Here is a 17,566-nt window from a genome sequence, read left to right as displayed (position 1 = left end):
TGCTGACATTTCGGACCAGTGTTCCTGATGTTTGACTCACTTTTGTTTGGTCCCCTAGGTCTTCCTCTGGTGCGTTTTCAGAATGTGTACTATGTCCGTTTTTCTCCCATGATCCTCCCTGATGGTCACTAACATGACTACACAAAACAGAAAATACATACAGGTGAAACCAGTGATCACCTCTGGCTGGCAGTGTGCCATAAATACAACACAACGTGATGTGTTCATACAGAAAAATCTAAAATGACGAAGATGGACAGCGTCACAAAACACATCCAATTATTATTGTTACATTAAAGCTACATTGTGTAAGAATTTCTCCCATCTAGCGGTGAAATTGTATATGACAACCAACCGAATATTACTTTCTAGCCCCTCCTATTCCGAGCGCGTTTTAACTTCTACGGTGGCCGTATGCCAAGATTAACATGGCTTCCAGTACGACTTTGTCTGTTCTGTATATTGTACGAGATTAATAGTGTAAGGCAATGTTTACAGCATAGGCTACATATGTTTCTCCGTGAGCAGAGTCAGAGATCAGTTGATACGACGGAGGTGCGAGGGAAAGCTAAAGGAAGAGGGAAATAAGGTAAAGAGACACTCTCCAAAGACAACGAGGCGACTCCGTTACGTTATGTCCTCGAGAACAGGTGTGACCCACCATCTTCAACAGGCTTTCAAATCTGCCGGCAGTCGCGAGTAATCTCCCGGCTGGCATTCGTCACGGTGCCACGGAGTGTAAAAGCGCGAAAGGCGGAGGTATGTCCCTCTTTGGCTAATGTATTTTAAAGATGGAGGCGCTACATGGCTGCCGCCATTCGAGCGACTCGCTCGTATGTATTCTGAATGATTCTGAATGGCAGATTCTACGCGTACGAGAAAACTTTGATTAGTTGGTGGAAGTAATTACACATGAATGAGTACATATTTGTGAAAGAACAAAGGGTTTTTTGCTAAGAATCAACAACAAAAATTACACAATGGAGCACTACAGTTGTGCTCAGAATAATAGCAGTGTGTTTAAAAAAGTGAATAATGCTCTAAATCCTTAGAATAGCTTTTAATTCCATAATATCAATGCATTGGGAACACTGCACATTCAATTCCAAATCAAAACATGACCAAAATGTATCAAGTTTGTGTTATACCTTTACAGAAAGTGAAGAAAAAAGAATTAGGCTGTTCAAAGAAATAGCAGTATTTGCATTTTTCTTTACAAACTCAAACATTTACTGTATAAACTGAAAAATGTATCAAGGGTTTGCTTTACTTTGAATCACTGCACTAATATTTAGTTGCATAACCATTATTTCTGAGAACTGCTTCACATCTGTGTTGCATGGAGTCGACCAACTTCTGGCACCTGTGAACAGGTATTCCAGCCCAGGACGATTGAACTACATTCCACAATTCCTCTGCATTACTGGGTTTTACCTCAGAAACAGCATTTTTTATGTCACCCCACAAGTTTTCTATGGGATTGAGGTCTGGGGATTGGGCTGGCCACTCCATAACATCAATCTTGTTCATCTGGAACCAAGACTTTGCTCGCTTACTGGTGTGTTTTGGGTCATTGTCTTGTTGAAAGACCCATTTCAAAGGCATTTCCTCTTCAGCATAAGGCAACATGACCTCTTCAAGTATTTTGATGTATTGAAACTGATCCATGATCCCTGGTATGCGATAAATAGGCCCAACACCACAGTATGAGAAATATCCCCATAACATGATTTTTGCAACACAATGCTTTACTGTCTTCACAGTGTACTGTGGCTTGAATTCAGTGCACGGGGGTCGTCCCTAGACCCAAAAAGAAACATTTTGCTCTCATCTGTCCACTGAATGTTGCCCCATTTCTCCTTTGGCCAATCAACGTGTCCTTTGGCAAATTTCAACCTATTCAGTACATGTCTTTTTTTCCTCAATGGGACTTTGTGGGGGCTTCTACCTGATAGCTTTGCTTCACATAGCCTTCTTCTGATCGTAACAGTACTCACAGGTAACTTTAAGTCTTCTTTGATTTTCCTGGAGCTGATCATTGGTTGAGCCTTTGCCATTTTGGCTATTCTTCGATCCATTCGAATGGTAGTTGACAGTTTTTTCCCACATCGTTCAGGCTTTGGATGGCATTTGAAATCATTTTGACTGAGCAGCCTATAATTTTCTGCACTTCTTTATATGTTTTCCCCTCTCCAATCAACTTTTTAATCAAAGTCCGCTGTTCCTCAGAGCAACGTCTGGAACGACCCATTTTGCTGAGTATTTCAGTGTGAAATGCACTATAACCAGCATGCACAACATTTGCTTCCTTCCTTCCTTAAATATGGGCCATAATTGACACCTGTTTCTTCACAGAATCAATCACCTCACTAATTGAACACAACACTGCTATTATTTTGAACATGCCCCTTTCAATTACAGATTCAGTTACACAGAATGAGCAGCATGCATGTCATGACTGTTGGGTCTGTTGGTTTTCTATGACTCTACAACACTTACTAGTAAATTATTTGCCATGTAGAAATATCACTTCTACCAAAAAAATTTATTTATGAGGTTAGTGATGTTGGACTGCTATTATTTTGTATATTCATATGTATATGTAGCTTTTAAATGTTTCTGAAACGTAATTTTTCATCATAAATGACCTGTAACAGCAAATGAGACTAACAGCAAAAAGAACGCTATTTTTATGTAGTTTTTATTAATGCCTCTGCATGGGTACGATTTTTCCCGCACAGTCACAGAATGATTTGCGGCAGGTAGACGGCGCTACAGAGCACACATTCTGATGGGTCACAGATTTCTTTATAACACCGGAAAAGCCCGTGTTATTGTATCCAGCCAGGTAAAAGGAAGCAGGAGATTTCTTTATATAGGCCTAATTGTATTTAAATTAATTTTAGAAGTTATCTGCTGTAGTTATGGCTGATATTGGGGTAGGACCATCACAGGAAAAAGGAAATGAAACAAAGAAAAACTAAAAGGGAAAGTACGAGTCAATCTCTGTCGGGCTTTCAACATATGGAGGCAATTACGGGATTGTAAATGATTAATAAAAACGTCCCTGAATTGGCCTTCAGATATGTAATATTTCTATTTCCTTCATAAAATAACTTTAGATTGCGTGATGTGGTTGTACGTCAGTAGCCCACATTAAATTACGTCCCCCTTCCATTTAGTTTTTTTTCTTCTTTTCAGTCTATGTTGGCATACTGTTTTCTTTTTGTCCCCCTGTACTTGTGTAAAGCGTCCGTGGGTTTCATGAAATGTGCTATAATAATCTAAGTTAGTATGTCGTTGGTTGGTTAGGTTGTGCTAGAGTAGCCGGATTTTTTTTTTTTTTTTTTAATTACCTGCTTCATGTAGTTCTACTCGAACATAGGGTCAGTTTCAGCAAATATGACAGAAAGTTAGTTTTATAAGTCTCACCTACTGCACCTTTAAAGAGACCTTTTGCCCCAAATGAAATGATGACTACCAGTAGGACGATGAACGTGACAGACTGATGAGCTCTAACAGCTTCACCATGAATGGAAACAGTGACAGAGAGTTTAGTGTTGTGTTGAACTCACTTGGCAGTTGTGCCAGAGCTCTCTTCATCCTCCAAGGAGGAGGCGTTGCAGAGAGCAGCCGGTGTATGCTCGGGGTTGATGGAAGAGGACCTCTCATACAGCGGCGTGTGCTTCGCTTCATGAGGAATGTCGCTGAAGCTGTTCTTCTCCGGGTACGAGAGCTGGACCTGAACACAGTCACGAGTCATTCTCATGAAGCTCAAGCACCTGCACTATTTCACTGGAAGCTTTCCCAGTCTTACCTCCTGTTTTACAGGCAACACCTGTGGAATGGTGAGCGTTTTTGGAAACGGCACTGCAGCAGACACTCCCACTGGTTTTGGTCTGACTGTAAAACAATAAGCATAGAGACTGGACCTTCTGTACAGAGCTGGAATTATCAAACAGGACAAAAAGGACTACACATTACGGCACAAATCTTTAAATTTATTTTTCAGCTCCTACTACGTAAGCAGTGTCTGTGCGTAACGTTGAGTTTTTCCTGCGTGTCTCTAAGGCGTGTAATGTTAAGACATCCAATCACAGACATTATTACATCTTGCCAGAAGCATGCTGCATGCTTACTGGCTCACTGACACTGATGAGATTTACTTTTTAGGTATTGAAATTTGGGTATTGAATGACGAGGCATTTTCCGATACTCGATACTTTAAAGGCAGTTCGGTCGGTGCCTAAAAAGTATTGAATTCGGTACCCAGCCCTATTCCCAGATGAGCTGGACAACTTCTATGCACGCTCTGAGATCAAGTCCCCGGCTGAGGAAGTACAGAAGAGCAACAGGTGGCACAGATAAGCAACGGGTGTTGCTTAGAAGGTTAACAAGGCCTCTGGCACTTGTGCACAAAAAAGGCAGCCACAATTTAAATGAATTAACACCGGTGTTTGACGTGTAAAGCCCAAATGGCTCTGGGTGTGCTGTCATGCTGACATGAGCACGTTCTAAATTTCTAGTTGACCAATCAGACTGTCTGGTCGGATCTACTTGTTGTATAAAAAAGTATCTTGTCTTACTGACATTATCCCCCACTTATGATGTCAAGGCTCTGTCAAAACTTTCATTGTATGATCGCCAACGCAGCCAATACGACCCCGAATCACAGAGATGCTGATTCACACGGGACATATATTATGTATATTATTACTTTTTGTATGGACATGGCCAGCAGTCTAAAGGCACACTTTGTAAAGAAAAGAAACTAGCCAGGTCAATGAAGACCAAATATGTCTACAAGCAAAGCAACAGACCCACCTGACTGTGGAGGGAAGTGATAGGGCTGGCTGGCCACTGAGTAGTACTCCACTGCCTTCTTGAAGCGGATGACTTTGTCATCAGTGCACGTCTAAAAGAAAATAGGATGAATACACACAGAGCAGTCAGAACAATATACTTGAACTCAACACCAGAATTATCGAACTGCGCACGCGCACATGCGCGCGTGTGCGTGCGAGTACAGCAGCGGGGGCGGGGAGTTGCGCCCAACGGAGAGCCCACGAACTTTAACAGTTCTACTAAAACCATTTAATTGAATCTTAATTGCTAAATAAATACTTGGCAGTTTTACCTTTTTTTCCCCCGGAGCTTTTATTTTGTCATCGAAGCTTTTATTTCGACTGTCAACGGGGAATATTTTGTGCCACTGTATCAAAAATATAACAGGAGAATAAGACAGAGAAGGAGAGTAAAAGGGAAAAAAGGTTTTCTAAACCGATTCTTGAAAAACTGAAAAATGACATCAAAGATATGTTTACTAGCGATCACGTGCAGTGAATGGTTAATATGCTTTTACGTCCGTTTTGATGAGCCCAGAGGGAAAATATGGCATTTTAAAAGGTAGCCTACATTTACGGTTAGCTAACGGTAGACTACAGAGAAAGTGATATTTTTACGTCCATTTCGGAGCGAGAGAGGGAAAATATTTCAGTCAACACATTACGTGGAACCGAAATGAGGAACCGAAATTTACATTCTAATCCGGTCAGATTCCTACCGGTTGCGTAGGAACCGGTTCCATAGTGGAACCGGGTTTAGGTACCCAACCCTACCCTCAACATCATCACACCACAGGACTAAAACTGGATTATTATTTACCATACTGTATATGTAAGGGAGCTTTCACACCTATAGTTCGGTGGACTCGGTGCGAATCAGGGGTGAAGTTGCAACATTGTTGCATTTTTCATTTGGTTCGGTTTGCGTTCACACTGCACTTTGTCAAACGCACCAAAAACTGTAAGCGCATGTCACGCGATCAAGACGGTCGCTTGTTTATTGGACAGAATACCTGAGTGAAACTCGCCGATACTTCTGGTCTCAGAAATAATGGAGCAACACCAAATTTATAACGTCTTGGGTTTTCTGGTTCTGCTTTAGCGTTTCTAATATTTTAGAAGAAAAAAATGAGCAGCTGACAGACAGTGATTGAAGGAGAGAGAGAGAGAGAGATGATGATGATGCCACACAGACGGCCAGCGATGTGTGCTCAGAACACCTAATGTATCTGAAAGTTATCATCCCTTGAATCATATAGAAGTCCGTAAATTGTCTGCGAGGTTGAAACTGCAGGCTAGTAAATGTGTTGTTTTTGGTTCACTTCCTGTATGTGTCATGGTTTTGGTTTTCAGTTGTAGTTTTTCCTGTTTTATTGTGTTTATCTATTCCCTGTTTCCTTGTTGTTTACAGTCTCCTGTTTTCTCCATTGCGTTTTACCCTGTTTCATCCATGTGTACGTTTTCATGCTTCAGTTTTCTGTTTTATTTTGTAGTGTCCGTTTTTCCTGTGTCTTGTCTTGTTTTACTTCCTGCCTTGTGTTTTCCCGCCTCTGTCATTGTCTGCCCCGCCCTGATGTGTTCCACCTGTTCTTCAGCCCTCATGTCACCTGTCCCTTGTTTTACCCTTGTTACCTTGTGTATTTAGTCTCTGTGCTGTCTTTGTCTGTTGTCAGATCAATGGGCCTCATTCCCCAATACCTTCCTAAGTTTTCTCTTAAATATGTTCTTAAGAAAGTCCCTAAAAAAAGTCTACGTCTGATTCATGACGTGTTCTTAAACAGCAGAATTGTTCGCAGGTGTGTTCTTAGAATGATGAAGCCCAATGTCATCGTAAATTGAAAGCTTGTGCCCGTTGCTCCTATTTAGCATAGGTAATCGCCCTGTTAATTCCCATAAAAGGGCATGAGATGGCAGGGCCGTGTCGTGTGCACACTTAGAGAAATGTCCAAAAGACGTGGCAAAGACGGTGGAGGCCTCGACTCCAAAAGAAAGAAAAACTTTAGTAATTCTGAAGTGGAGGTACTGCTGCAAGAAGTTAGCGAAAAACAAGACATCATATTTAGCAGTGGATACAAAGCAGCAGATAAAAAATAAATAAAAACGATGCATGGAATGCAATAGCTCATGCAGTGAACGCTGTACCCGGAGAAGGGTGCAGAACTGACAAAGTATATAGGCCTAGCACAATTCATCACAAAAATGGCAATTCAAAGTGCTCTACGAATGAGCAGAAGTGCAAGTGTAGTGTGTATTTATTAAACCAAACAAACTATAAGTATGTGTAAAATAATGAAACAAATTAGTTACAAAATGATAAAGGAGAGAAATATTACATTTTTAAATTAGATCGGACGAAAACGGTATAGCTACTTGTTTTGCGCAAACATGTCAGCTCTCAATTGTGCGTAAGAGGGCTCTTAAAGCGTAACTCTCGCCAAAATGCAACCTAGGGTCTTTTTGTGAATGTACCCGAGTCAAACTTTCGTTTAAAAGCATATTTAGGACAGAAGCGCCACTTTTAAGATTTACCGTATTCTCGTTTTTCGGTCAAATGGCCTTTTGAATGGGAGTGCTAGGGGCACTTCTATGCCAGCCTCAAAATCGCTATTTTTAAAACACTAAGAAGGCTTGACACAACATGAAACGTTGCTTGAAGTATCACCAGGGGCTCTACACATGAACTCGAGCATTGAGAATTGAGAGCATTCTTTTTGTACACAGAGTTTACTAAAACTCCCTCGACTATTTTTGACTGGCTCGATGGACGGCGACCGGAAAAACAACAGCTACAGTGAGTTGCTTAAAACCTTTTTTAGTAAACTCTGTGTACACAAACAATGTTGTCAATACTGGAGTTCATGTGTAGAGACCCTGGTGATACTTGGAGAAAAGTTTCATGTTGTGTCGAACCTTCTTAGCGTTTTAAAAATAGTGATTTTGATGCGATCATAGAAGTGCCCCTAGACCTCCCATTCAAAAGGCCTTTTGACTGAAAAACAAAGATACGGTAAATCTTAAAAGTGGCGCTTCCGTCCTGAATATGCTTTTAAAACTAAAGTTTGACTCAGGTACATTCACAAAAAGACCCTAGGTTGCATTTTAGCGAGAGTTACGCTTTAAATGTACATATATTCTGTTCTTACCTAAGAACAAATCCCAAATAAGAAAACATTGGTGAATTGCCAGAATCTTCGTGAAAACTGCGTAAGTGGGGTTTAAGAACAAATTTGTTCTGAAGAACGTTTTGGTGAATGAGGCCCAATGTGTATTTGTAACCCCCTTCCTCTCTGTGTTCCTTGTGATTTTGATGCCGTAGTCTTTAGTTTTTGCAGCGTTTTTTGGAACTCCTTTTGCCTGCCTTACTTAAATCCCTTTTGCCTGCCTGTTCCATTGCGGGGGAACGCAATGGAGAGGGCTGGGGTACAGTACAATAACTTTTTTTTTTTTTCAAGCAATGCAAAGTTAAAATGAGCCAGTACTGTACATGCCAGGATAGAAGGAATGACGGTCATCAGTCATCCATCCTGTGCTCCGTCCTCCCTCTGCTGAGGTCCGATTTTAAGATTTGTGGCAAACTACGATCAGTCAGATAGTTAGACTTTATACAGACAGCTTTCACTTTAACTTGTAACAATTTGCTATTAGCCGAGCAAGAGCGCTGTGCTCGTGTAAAACATAACAGCAGCTGATGAAGACTGCCACAGAGCAGATTCAAATATTGCTTCCTACATCTACACGTCAAAGTGTCCCTGAGCAAGACACTGAACCAAGTTGCTCCCCGAATGCTGTTATGTATAGCTGTCCACTACTACCGATACTTAGGATGGGTTAAATGCAGTAATTAAATTGCACAACATTCTACTGTGTGGATGTGAACAATAACGTTTGTTTGGTTTTGTAACGAGAGTAGTTGTCTCCACTCTTATCTGCTGTCCACTGACTTCGCTCTGGGGTGTGTGTGTGTGTGTGTGTGTGTGTGTGTGTGTGTGTGTGTGTGTGTGTGTGTGTGTGTGTGTGTGTGTGTGCGCTCAGAGCAGGGCAGAGGCTGCATGACGACGGAAATTCGATTTATGGGTCAGCACTAGCACTGCTCGAGTTTTTCATACCTGCGAGTGCTTGAAGATGTCCTTAGCAACAGCCTCCAGGTCGGTGATGTCTGGGATGTTGCAGACGTAGTCGGCCACAGCCTTGATTACAACATCACAGGGCGGGAGCACAAGCTGGTGGGCACGCACCTGACAACACACAACCACTCAGGTTTACAATAAAACTCCACATGGCAGTGTGTCCAGCAACATCCTTTTCAAAATGCTGCAATTTGCCTGGAGTTTGGCACATGATAATAACAATACATTATATTGATAGAGCACTTTTCAAGGTACTCAGACACTTTACATAAGTTAAATCAAAGAAAAACTAAAAATATATAACAAAAATCATGGATCACACTTTAAAAGCATCTCACACACACACAGACAGGCACAGACAAACACGCAGACACACACGCACACGCAGACACACGCAGACACACACACACCTATGTTGTAAGTATAGGTATTTATGATGAGACTTTGATACCGCGGCTCCACCGCCTGATTGCGCAGACTTTGGCTCCAAAATTACAAAACGGGAGCGCCCGTATCCGGGAGATTTTGGCTTCATGAAGGCAAGGCTCCACAAGCAAGGGAACTCAGTTCTCTCAGTCAATACAGTACGCACTGAGGAAGTAATTGCTTCAAACGACTACATTTATCATCAACAGTGATCCGACATCCACATAGAAGGTGGCACATTTTCCCTTAACAGTTCCAGATCAATTTGTTGCCCAACCAGTAGTTTTGTCAGATAATTCTCAGCCTGCAATTATCACCAAAAAAGCAGTTGATGTTCACAATGCTGCTTTAAACCGCACTAGTGCAGTGCACGGGTCTGTCTGAAACGGGACAATTGATTGGCCTTGCGCTGTTGCGTAGCACAAAATTCAGGGCCCTGTAGAAAGGCATTTTCTATTGGCATCTTTGTGGGCCCTCCTCAATGGATCTGTGGATGGCTACCTTACCTATAAGCCAGTAAGCCTATCATTTGGGTTTTTTGTCCCACAAAATGTATGTGTACTAATAATAATAATAATAATTTGGTGGCCCACTGCAGTATCTCTGAGGTCCCTGGAACTCCTGTTGAAGATCTCTGCCGTACATCTCAAGATCTCACACTCGATACTGCACTTCCTTGGGTTAGCGATTGGTTAAAGGGGTTAGGTTAAACTCTTCTCGTTTGACAAAGTGAATGACAATGGTGGTTTTCTGAGAAATGTATTTATTCATTCAGCACTGTATGTGCGGAACCACCGTTCCACTGCGACTGTCATTCACACACACAAAACTCACAGCACACTTCTATTAGACTGGAATACAAAGACATAAACATAATTTAAATATTTACCTTTAAGGATGCTAATGGATGCTCTGGACCAAGTAAGCTCCAGTGAAAGGCAGCCAAGTCTTCATCAGGCAATATGTGATTTCCTATAAAAAAAAAAAAAGCACACAACTGCACATCAGCCTCATTTAAACTACCCCCTCCATTTAGATTCTGCACAGAAGTGTCAGACTTACCTAAAAGGGACGCAAAAATGACAAAACGATTTGGGTTGAGATGGAGCTGCCGAGCCACTTCGTGCATCAGGTACTGGCTGGTGGTGAGGTTTTTGCCGTTGCGGCTCAGTTTGAGGGCGTGGGCGCTGAAGTAGTATGGGATGTTGCACAGAGCGTAGTCAGAGTCATAGGCCACCAGGCCGTGGAAGCCGTTCTCCCTGCATAAGGCTATCACTTCCAGGTGGTGGTCCTCGATGCTCTGGACAACCTTAGGAGGAGCCAGCACAATTTAGGCTTTAAATGGTTAAGGCTCAAAATAAACCTGTACATAGACATAGTGTTAAGGACAGAAACAGGACGACAAACCAGGTGCAGCTTTGTTTTAGCTGCTCTTAGTGAATAAGCCTGACACAGTTGATACTCCAGACAAATAATAGGCTTTAATGATAGTCTATACATGTAAACTTTTATCCATGTAAACTTTTATCCAGAGCGTGTGAGCAAAGAACCTGAAAACAGCATTATATGAATACTAACACTATATAAAGGATTTACCACGTCACTGCATCGTCAAATTACTTGTTTTGTCTAACCAGCCCAAAGATAGTCCATTTACTATCTTAGAAAAACAGCATATTATATTTTTTATAATTGACAGGCTAGAAGCAGTGAACTTGGGGCTTTTATGTTTTTAAAAAGAAAAAGGACTAAAATGATAAATAATAATAGCAATATGCTGTCAATTGGGTTATCGTTTCAGCATTAGTAATATTGTTTGTATGTTCCAGAGGGACTTCCCATTCAGAATCTCTGTACTGAGCAGTTCAGTGAGTCTGTTTGATTATTGATCAAACCATCACAACATAGTCTGAGGTAATGTCACAGAATCAGAACGAGTTAGGTACTAAAAAGCAGGCCACTGACTCCACCGCTCACACTCCTACAGGCACAGTGATTCACTTGGCCGCGGGTGGAAGCAGCTTTTATCATGGGTGAAGTTGGCAGTGATGACATGGTGGGCAGCTAGCAGGCTAACCAGAGAGCCTGCTAACTTATGCCGGTTGGCGGTCCAGAGTGGCTCAGCTCAACAGGCATTGTCAGGCCGAGTTTTCACTCACCCCGACGCGGAACCTGAGGAGCGCCAGTCGGATGCAGTGGGCCATGCACACGGGAGGAAGGAACCAGACTTTGGGCGGTGGAGTGCCCTTGTTCTGGACGTGGCTGATGATCTGCTGGGCGGTCTGCCTCTCGTTCACCTGCCGCTTGACCCACTCGTGAAGACGGCCTTTCTCCAGGGCGCCATTGAAGCACACCGTGAGCTTTATGTTGCCGTTGAAGCAGGCCTTGGAGAGGGCGGCCAGGTAGCCCAGCATGTGGTTCCACTGGCCCCCGCTGACCCAGTCGGTGTAGAAGCCTCCGTAGAGCCGGTGGAGGCAGTTCTCGGCGTCCACCAGCAGTCTCAGTGGACTCTGAGGTGATCTCTGCCGGCCACCTCCAACCATACTTCCCCGGGCAAGCTTCTGGAGCTCCACCGGCACCACAGCGCTGGGGCAATGCTTTTCAATGTATTCTTGGAAACCCAGAACACCCATGTTGAGCAAGACGGACACTTGACAGCGAAATTAAACCGAAGTGAGTTGCAGTGCACTTCTCTCCCCCTGACAGGATTCGACAGCAGGCTGGGAGCTCCGAATATGGCAGGAGTTGGAATATTAATTTCGAAAGAAACGAAGCAAGGCTGCTATTTTAAAGCATCGTCAGTTTTTGGTGGTGGCCGCTTTTTTGGTTCATGGCTGCTTCTAGCCGCCATGTGTTGATTCACGGGGCCATGTCTGAGGTCTGTCCAGACTCCGGAGAGAGAGAGAGAGAGAGAGGGGGGGGGGGGGGACATGACGACATGACGCACGTACAGAGGCACGGCACAACAAGGAACACGAGCAAGACAGTTCACTGCTGCTTACTTCCGCAGATATTTTCACGCAGCTAAAGAGGCGAAAGCCTTCGCTCCAACGGTGCGGACACACAAAGTAGACAGCAAAGAACTAACGTTAGTGGCGAAAGCCTCATGTCTGCTGTTTCTTGGCCAAAAAGTTGCACTTAAACCACGAATGTACACACCGCAAAGACTACAGCCGGCGGCCAACTAGTACGCGTACGTTCTTCTTCTTTTAATTTCCGGCAGTCACTGGCATTTACGGCACATTACTGCCTCCCATAGGGCAAAGAATTTTCATTTATTATCCTATTTCCATAGGAACAATGCGGTTGCAAATTCAGAGAAGTTGGGAGAGAGAGGTGGCAAGAATTTCAAGTTTTGGATGGACAGGGGAGACAGTGGCACAGGAAATGTCTATTCATGATAAGGACTTTTGTCCTGGAGTGCTGTGGCCATCAGTTCCTTTATGGCAATTGGAGGTCCCAAAGACTGATTTAGACATACTTGGGATTAAGTTAGAAAATCCTGAATCAGATTTAGTGCGTGAATTCCAGTGTCATATAATAGAAAGGTATCAGGAACACTTATTAATGTTTACTGATGGTTCAAAGGATCAAGAAACAGGTGCTACAGGAGCAGCTTTTGTTGTTCAGAGGTGGAATGCCCAAGCGAGTAAGAGAACCTCAAATTTCCTAAGTGTGTTCACAGTGGAGTTATATGCAATCCTGATGGCAATACAATGGACTGAGCAGATTCAGAACCAGAAAGTATTGATATGTAGTGACTCTGTGTCAGCTATCAATAGTATTGGGAAAGGGTCATCAAAGAGTCGACAAGACCTTGTGTATGATATTCTTCTGGCAATTCGAGATGTGAAAATTAGAGGGGTAGAAATATCATTCATTTGGGTCCCAGCTCATGTTGGTATTGCATCAAATGAAAGGGTTGATAAGTTGGCCAAGGAAGCTGCTGAAAAGGAAATCATAGATGTCAACATTAGTCTATCTAAGGCGGAGGGTAAAAGCATTGTGTGGCAGGCAACAATTTTAAAATGGCAACAGCTCTGGGAGCAAGAAAACAAAGGAAGGCATCTATTCTCAATTTCTAGGAAAGTAACTGACTCAGTTAATGTTTGTAAAAGAGGGGAAGGTAGACGTAAGGAAGAGGTTATTATTTCTAGAATGAGGATTGGTCACACATTTCTGAACAGCACTTTATTTATTTTAGGTAAACATCAGAGTGGTTTGTGTTCATGTCAGGAACCTGAGACAGTGCATCATGTTTTGATTTCTTGTCGAAATTATGACCGACAAAGACTAGATCTACTCAGAGAATTGCGAGAAATTGGTTTGGAAGAAGTATCTCTGAAGAGTATTTTAGAAGTAGGATCAAGTGGGAGGGGAAAACGTTGTTTGTTTAAATTTTTAATAGACACTGGACTGTATAACAGGATATAATGCACTGCGGTGCTAGTTCCATAGATGGCAGCAATGCAACTTTTTGGATGCCGGCTGCCGTAAAATCCCAAAGAAGAAGAAGAAGAAGAAGAATGCGGTTGCATTGAGACCGGCTTTGAGTCAATTCAATTTGAATTCAATTCAACTTTATTTATATTGTCAAATAGAAACAGGAGTTATCTCAGGACACTTAACAGATAGAGTAGGTCTAGACCACACTATCATTTCCAACAATTCCCCCTAAGAGCAATCATTTGGTGCGACAGTGGTGAGGAGAACCTTCCTTTGAACAGACAGAAACCTCAGACAGACCCAGACTCTTGGTGGGTGGCCATCTGTCGCTGCCGATACACACTAGCAATTGTAGTACCAGATGCATTCTTTTTTCTTTTAAAGATTTGTTTATTTTTTATTTTAGGCCTTTATTTTTGACAGGACAGCTTAGACATTAAAGGGGAGATAGAGGGGGAATGACATGCAGCAAAGGGCCGCAGGTCGAAACTGAACCCGCGGCCGCTGTTTTGAGGACTGAGCCTCTGTATGTGGCTCTACCAGGTGAGCTACCCAGACGCCCACACCTGATGTATACTAGGACAACTTTTATAGTCCCAGGGTGGTTCTCTGTAGGATTTAACAGGCTTTTCATTGCCTCATAGGCTACTGTCTTTCTCTTTTTTTCTGTGAAGCCAGTGCATTCCATCAGTAAATGTTTCAATTCAATTCAATTCAATTTTATTTATAGTATCAAATCATAACAAGAGTTATCTTGAGACACTTTACAGATAGAGTAGGTCTAGACCACACTCCGACAAAACCCAACAATTCCAGTAATTCCCCCAAGAGCAAGCATTTAGTGCGACAGTGGCGAGGAAAAACTCAGAAATCTCAGACAGACCCTTAGTGTGTCAAAGGATGTCCCCCAGCAGTCTAAAACTATGACAGCATAACTATAGGAGACAGGTTAAGGAGAGGACCCTGGTCGGGCACTCTCCCCTGCCGGATCGGGCTGTACTGGCCTGCCTCCCTCTATTTTGACAATATGGTAGATTAATCTGACGACTACGTTTCAGTGAAACATGTTGTTGTTTATATATTCCAAAGAGCCCATCTTCATGCTTTCCTATTTTTGCCAAGTCCCATGTCGGTCCACAATGCCCCAGCTTCAGAGTAGTCATCATGACTGTATGTCTTCTTTCCCCAAATACCCCTGGGTCTTTATCACACTTCTCTGAATGCTGTAATAATGCCGCCCTGTGTTCATATGTTCATGTTCATGTCATATGTTCATGTGTTTCAATGTCTACGTCAATAATTTGTCATATTACGACCGAAATCAAATGTCAAAACAGCGTTTATTTTATATGCTCAATGGACAACAAACTAATTGTGCTCTCAGTATAAAATGTGATGATTATTTGGACATTTTTTAGCTAAACTCACTCGTCACAGGGTTGACTGCCTACTGACTTAGAGGGAATAAACACTAAACTTAATGTTAAGCATTAAGTATCTAGTATCACAATGATAACAACAACTTTTTGGTACACATCTTGAACAAAGATTTTCTGTATACATTTAATGGTCAGCATTTGTCATTTCAATTGACATTTTTGATTAAAAAAAATATATGTTACTAATTCAAAGTTTGTAGAGCTCTCGTGGTGCATCTTGGGGGTAACTCATCATTTAGGCCCCGTCAGAAAGCACCACTCTCACTCGAGGAAGGCTCCAGTATCAAGGTTCTCTGTGTTACCTTTGGCCATAAAGTTTTTTTTTTACTTTTACTTCTAATACTTAAGTATCAAAAGTAATTTTCTGATATTAAATGTACTTAAGTACAGTAAATATCAGATACTTTAAGAATTTTACTCAAGTAATATTCGAAAAGGAGACTTTAACTTCTACCAAAGTCATTTTCTGGTAAGATACTTGTACTTTTACTCAAGTATTGCTTTCAAGTACTTTATACAAGACTGGATATAGGCTACCTAGAAATACAAAAGCGTCATTTGTAAGACAAACATTGTAAGACAATCACAAAAGGAGTCAAGCTAATTCAAGTTAAGTCAAGTTTATTTATATAGCTTAATATCACAAATTTACCTCAAGGGGCTTTACAGTACAGATTCAGAATACATCGGTGATACCTCAAGGGGCTTTACAGTACAGATTCAGAATACATCGGTGAGGGAAATACCTACACAGACAACCGTCACAGAGAGACACCGCAGCTCTTTCCTTCCTGCTGCTGTCAGACTCTGTCTGTCTCTATTTATTCCGCTGTCTGTCTCTATTTATTAAAGCAAGACAAAGCATACATGGTAAATGGAAGCAGTAACCATCTGAGTAGTTATATGCAAAAGGATTTAAGGCACACAGTGACAATTATTGACGGTAGGCTGATACTGATGAGGTTGAGATGATTATTCTATTATCGTACATGAAATGATAGATTCAGAATCAGATTTATTACCAAGCAAGTTTACACGCAAGGAATTTGCCTTGGTGTAGTAGGTGCATACAGTAAACAATAAAAAGTATGGACAGAGTATTAGACTAAAATAGGTGAGGTGGTATTTTCTGTGAAATCCACTCCATTGAAATTATACAATTGAAAATAATGTGGTGTGCATTAAGAAAAACCTGCATAAAAAACATACTGAGCCAGACTAAATTAACACAAACCTCTGTGAAAGTAACTCATCCACTACCAAAACATAAAACGGTATACAGATGTTCATCTTGTTTATTATGCATAATGCAACGTAATGTTAGATAGTGTATGGAAATAGTTTTGTAAGGAAATACACCGATGATTTTAAAGTTCAAGTTTCAGACGGGCACCAATAGGAAGCCGCGGAGACTGATAACCAGTGATCCCATCATACACCCAGCCTGACCAATCGCAAGTCAATCACAGCTGTCAATCATAACGTTTCACCCTGTTTTTATAGCAACACATCATTAATAAAAACCAAACTGATCAGAAAAAATTAACACTCAGAACCTAAAATGACAGAAACCATCCTTGGGTTTGTGCTGGCTGTCAGCAGCAGGCAATCACTTGCTTTCTGAAAATGGTCAAGTGATACGAGTCGATATTCAGTCAGACTGGCGGAAAGTTTGTCTAAAAACCAGCAGATCCAGCACGTAAATTGAGATCCACAAATGCCTTTCACAGATAAAAACCTAATTATATACCCGTTCAAAAGTTGTAAATGTTAGGGAGATGTTCACAAACGTTTTTCATTAATTTGTCAATTTATGTAATGTACTTACAGATATTTTTGTTTGTGGAACTTATTTGTTATTGAGACAAATCTCTCTCCATAGTAGTTTCATTGTGAAGTCACAGGTTTATCTTCTGACTTTTAGTGCAAACCAACCAATCAGCAAGTTGGTAGTTTCCCCATCCATTGTAGTGAAAGAGTTTAAAATGTACTTAATGTCATCTGACAAAAGTATAATAATAATAATAATAATAATAATAATAATAATAATAATAACAAAAATAATTAGAAAATGATTGACATTTTTCATATTTAAAAGCTAGTAAGTGTAGGGACTCTTTATGACATAATGTGTTCCTGTCACCTCAGATTGCTTTATTGCATATAAGTTATGCAACAGGTTTTGCTTGGACCAGTTGTTTTGACATGAGTAATTTCCTGGAATTTCAACTCGTGGTTCCCTCCAGAACATTTAGATTTTGGTTCTGTAACTACAATTACCTTT

The 17,566-nt window shown here is 41.5% G+C and overlaps 1 protein-coding gene across 1 annotated transcript in view; it reads right to left on the bottom strand.

Annotated features, from left to right (window-relative positions):
• Nucleotides 1-12,557, bottom strand: part of LOC116050241 (constitutive coactivator of PPAR-gamma-like protein 1 homolog) — a 37,891-nt gene extending 25,334 nt beyond the window's left edge. Inside the window, exons 1-8 of the mRNA XM_031300219.2 lie at nucleotides 11,557-12,557; nucleotides 10,460-10,706; nucleotides 10,287-10,369; nucleotides 8,951-9,079; nucleotides 4,825-4,915; nucleotides 3,818-3,903; nucleotides 3,576-3,742; nucleotides 41-137 (exon numbers count right to left, since the gene is read on the bottom strand). Coding sequence (XP_031156079.1) covers nucleotides 41-137; nucleotides 3,576-3,742; nucleotides 3,818-3,903; nucleotides 4,825-4,915; nucleotides 8,951-9,079; nucleotides 10,287-10,369; nucleotides 10,460-10,706; nucleotides 11,557-12,030 — 1,374 coding nt within the window. The 5' untranslated portion in view covers nucleotides 12,031-12,557. The remainder of the gene's footprint in view (nucleotides 1-40; nucleotides 138-3,575; nucleotides 3,743-3,817; nucleotides 3,904-4,824; nucleotides 4,916-8,950; nucleotides 9,080-10,286; nucleotides 10,370-10,459; nucleotides 10,707-11,556) is intronic.
• Between the last annotated feature and the right edge of the window lie 5,009 nt (nucleotides 12,558-17,566).

The sequence above is a fragment of the Sander lucioperca genome, chromosome 6 (assembly GCF_008315115.2).
Source record: "Sander lucioperca isolate FBNREF2018 chromosome 6, SLUC_FBN_1.2, whole genome shotgun sequence".
Classification (NCBI taxonomy): domain Eukaryota; kingdom Metazoa; phylum Chordata; class Actinopteri; order Perciformes; family Percidae; genus Sander; species Sander lucioperca.
The sequence above is the reverse complement of the archived record's forward strand: the minus strand, read 5'-3'. Positions and strand labels throughout refer to the sequence as shown.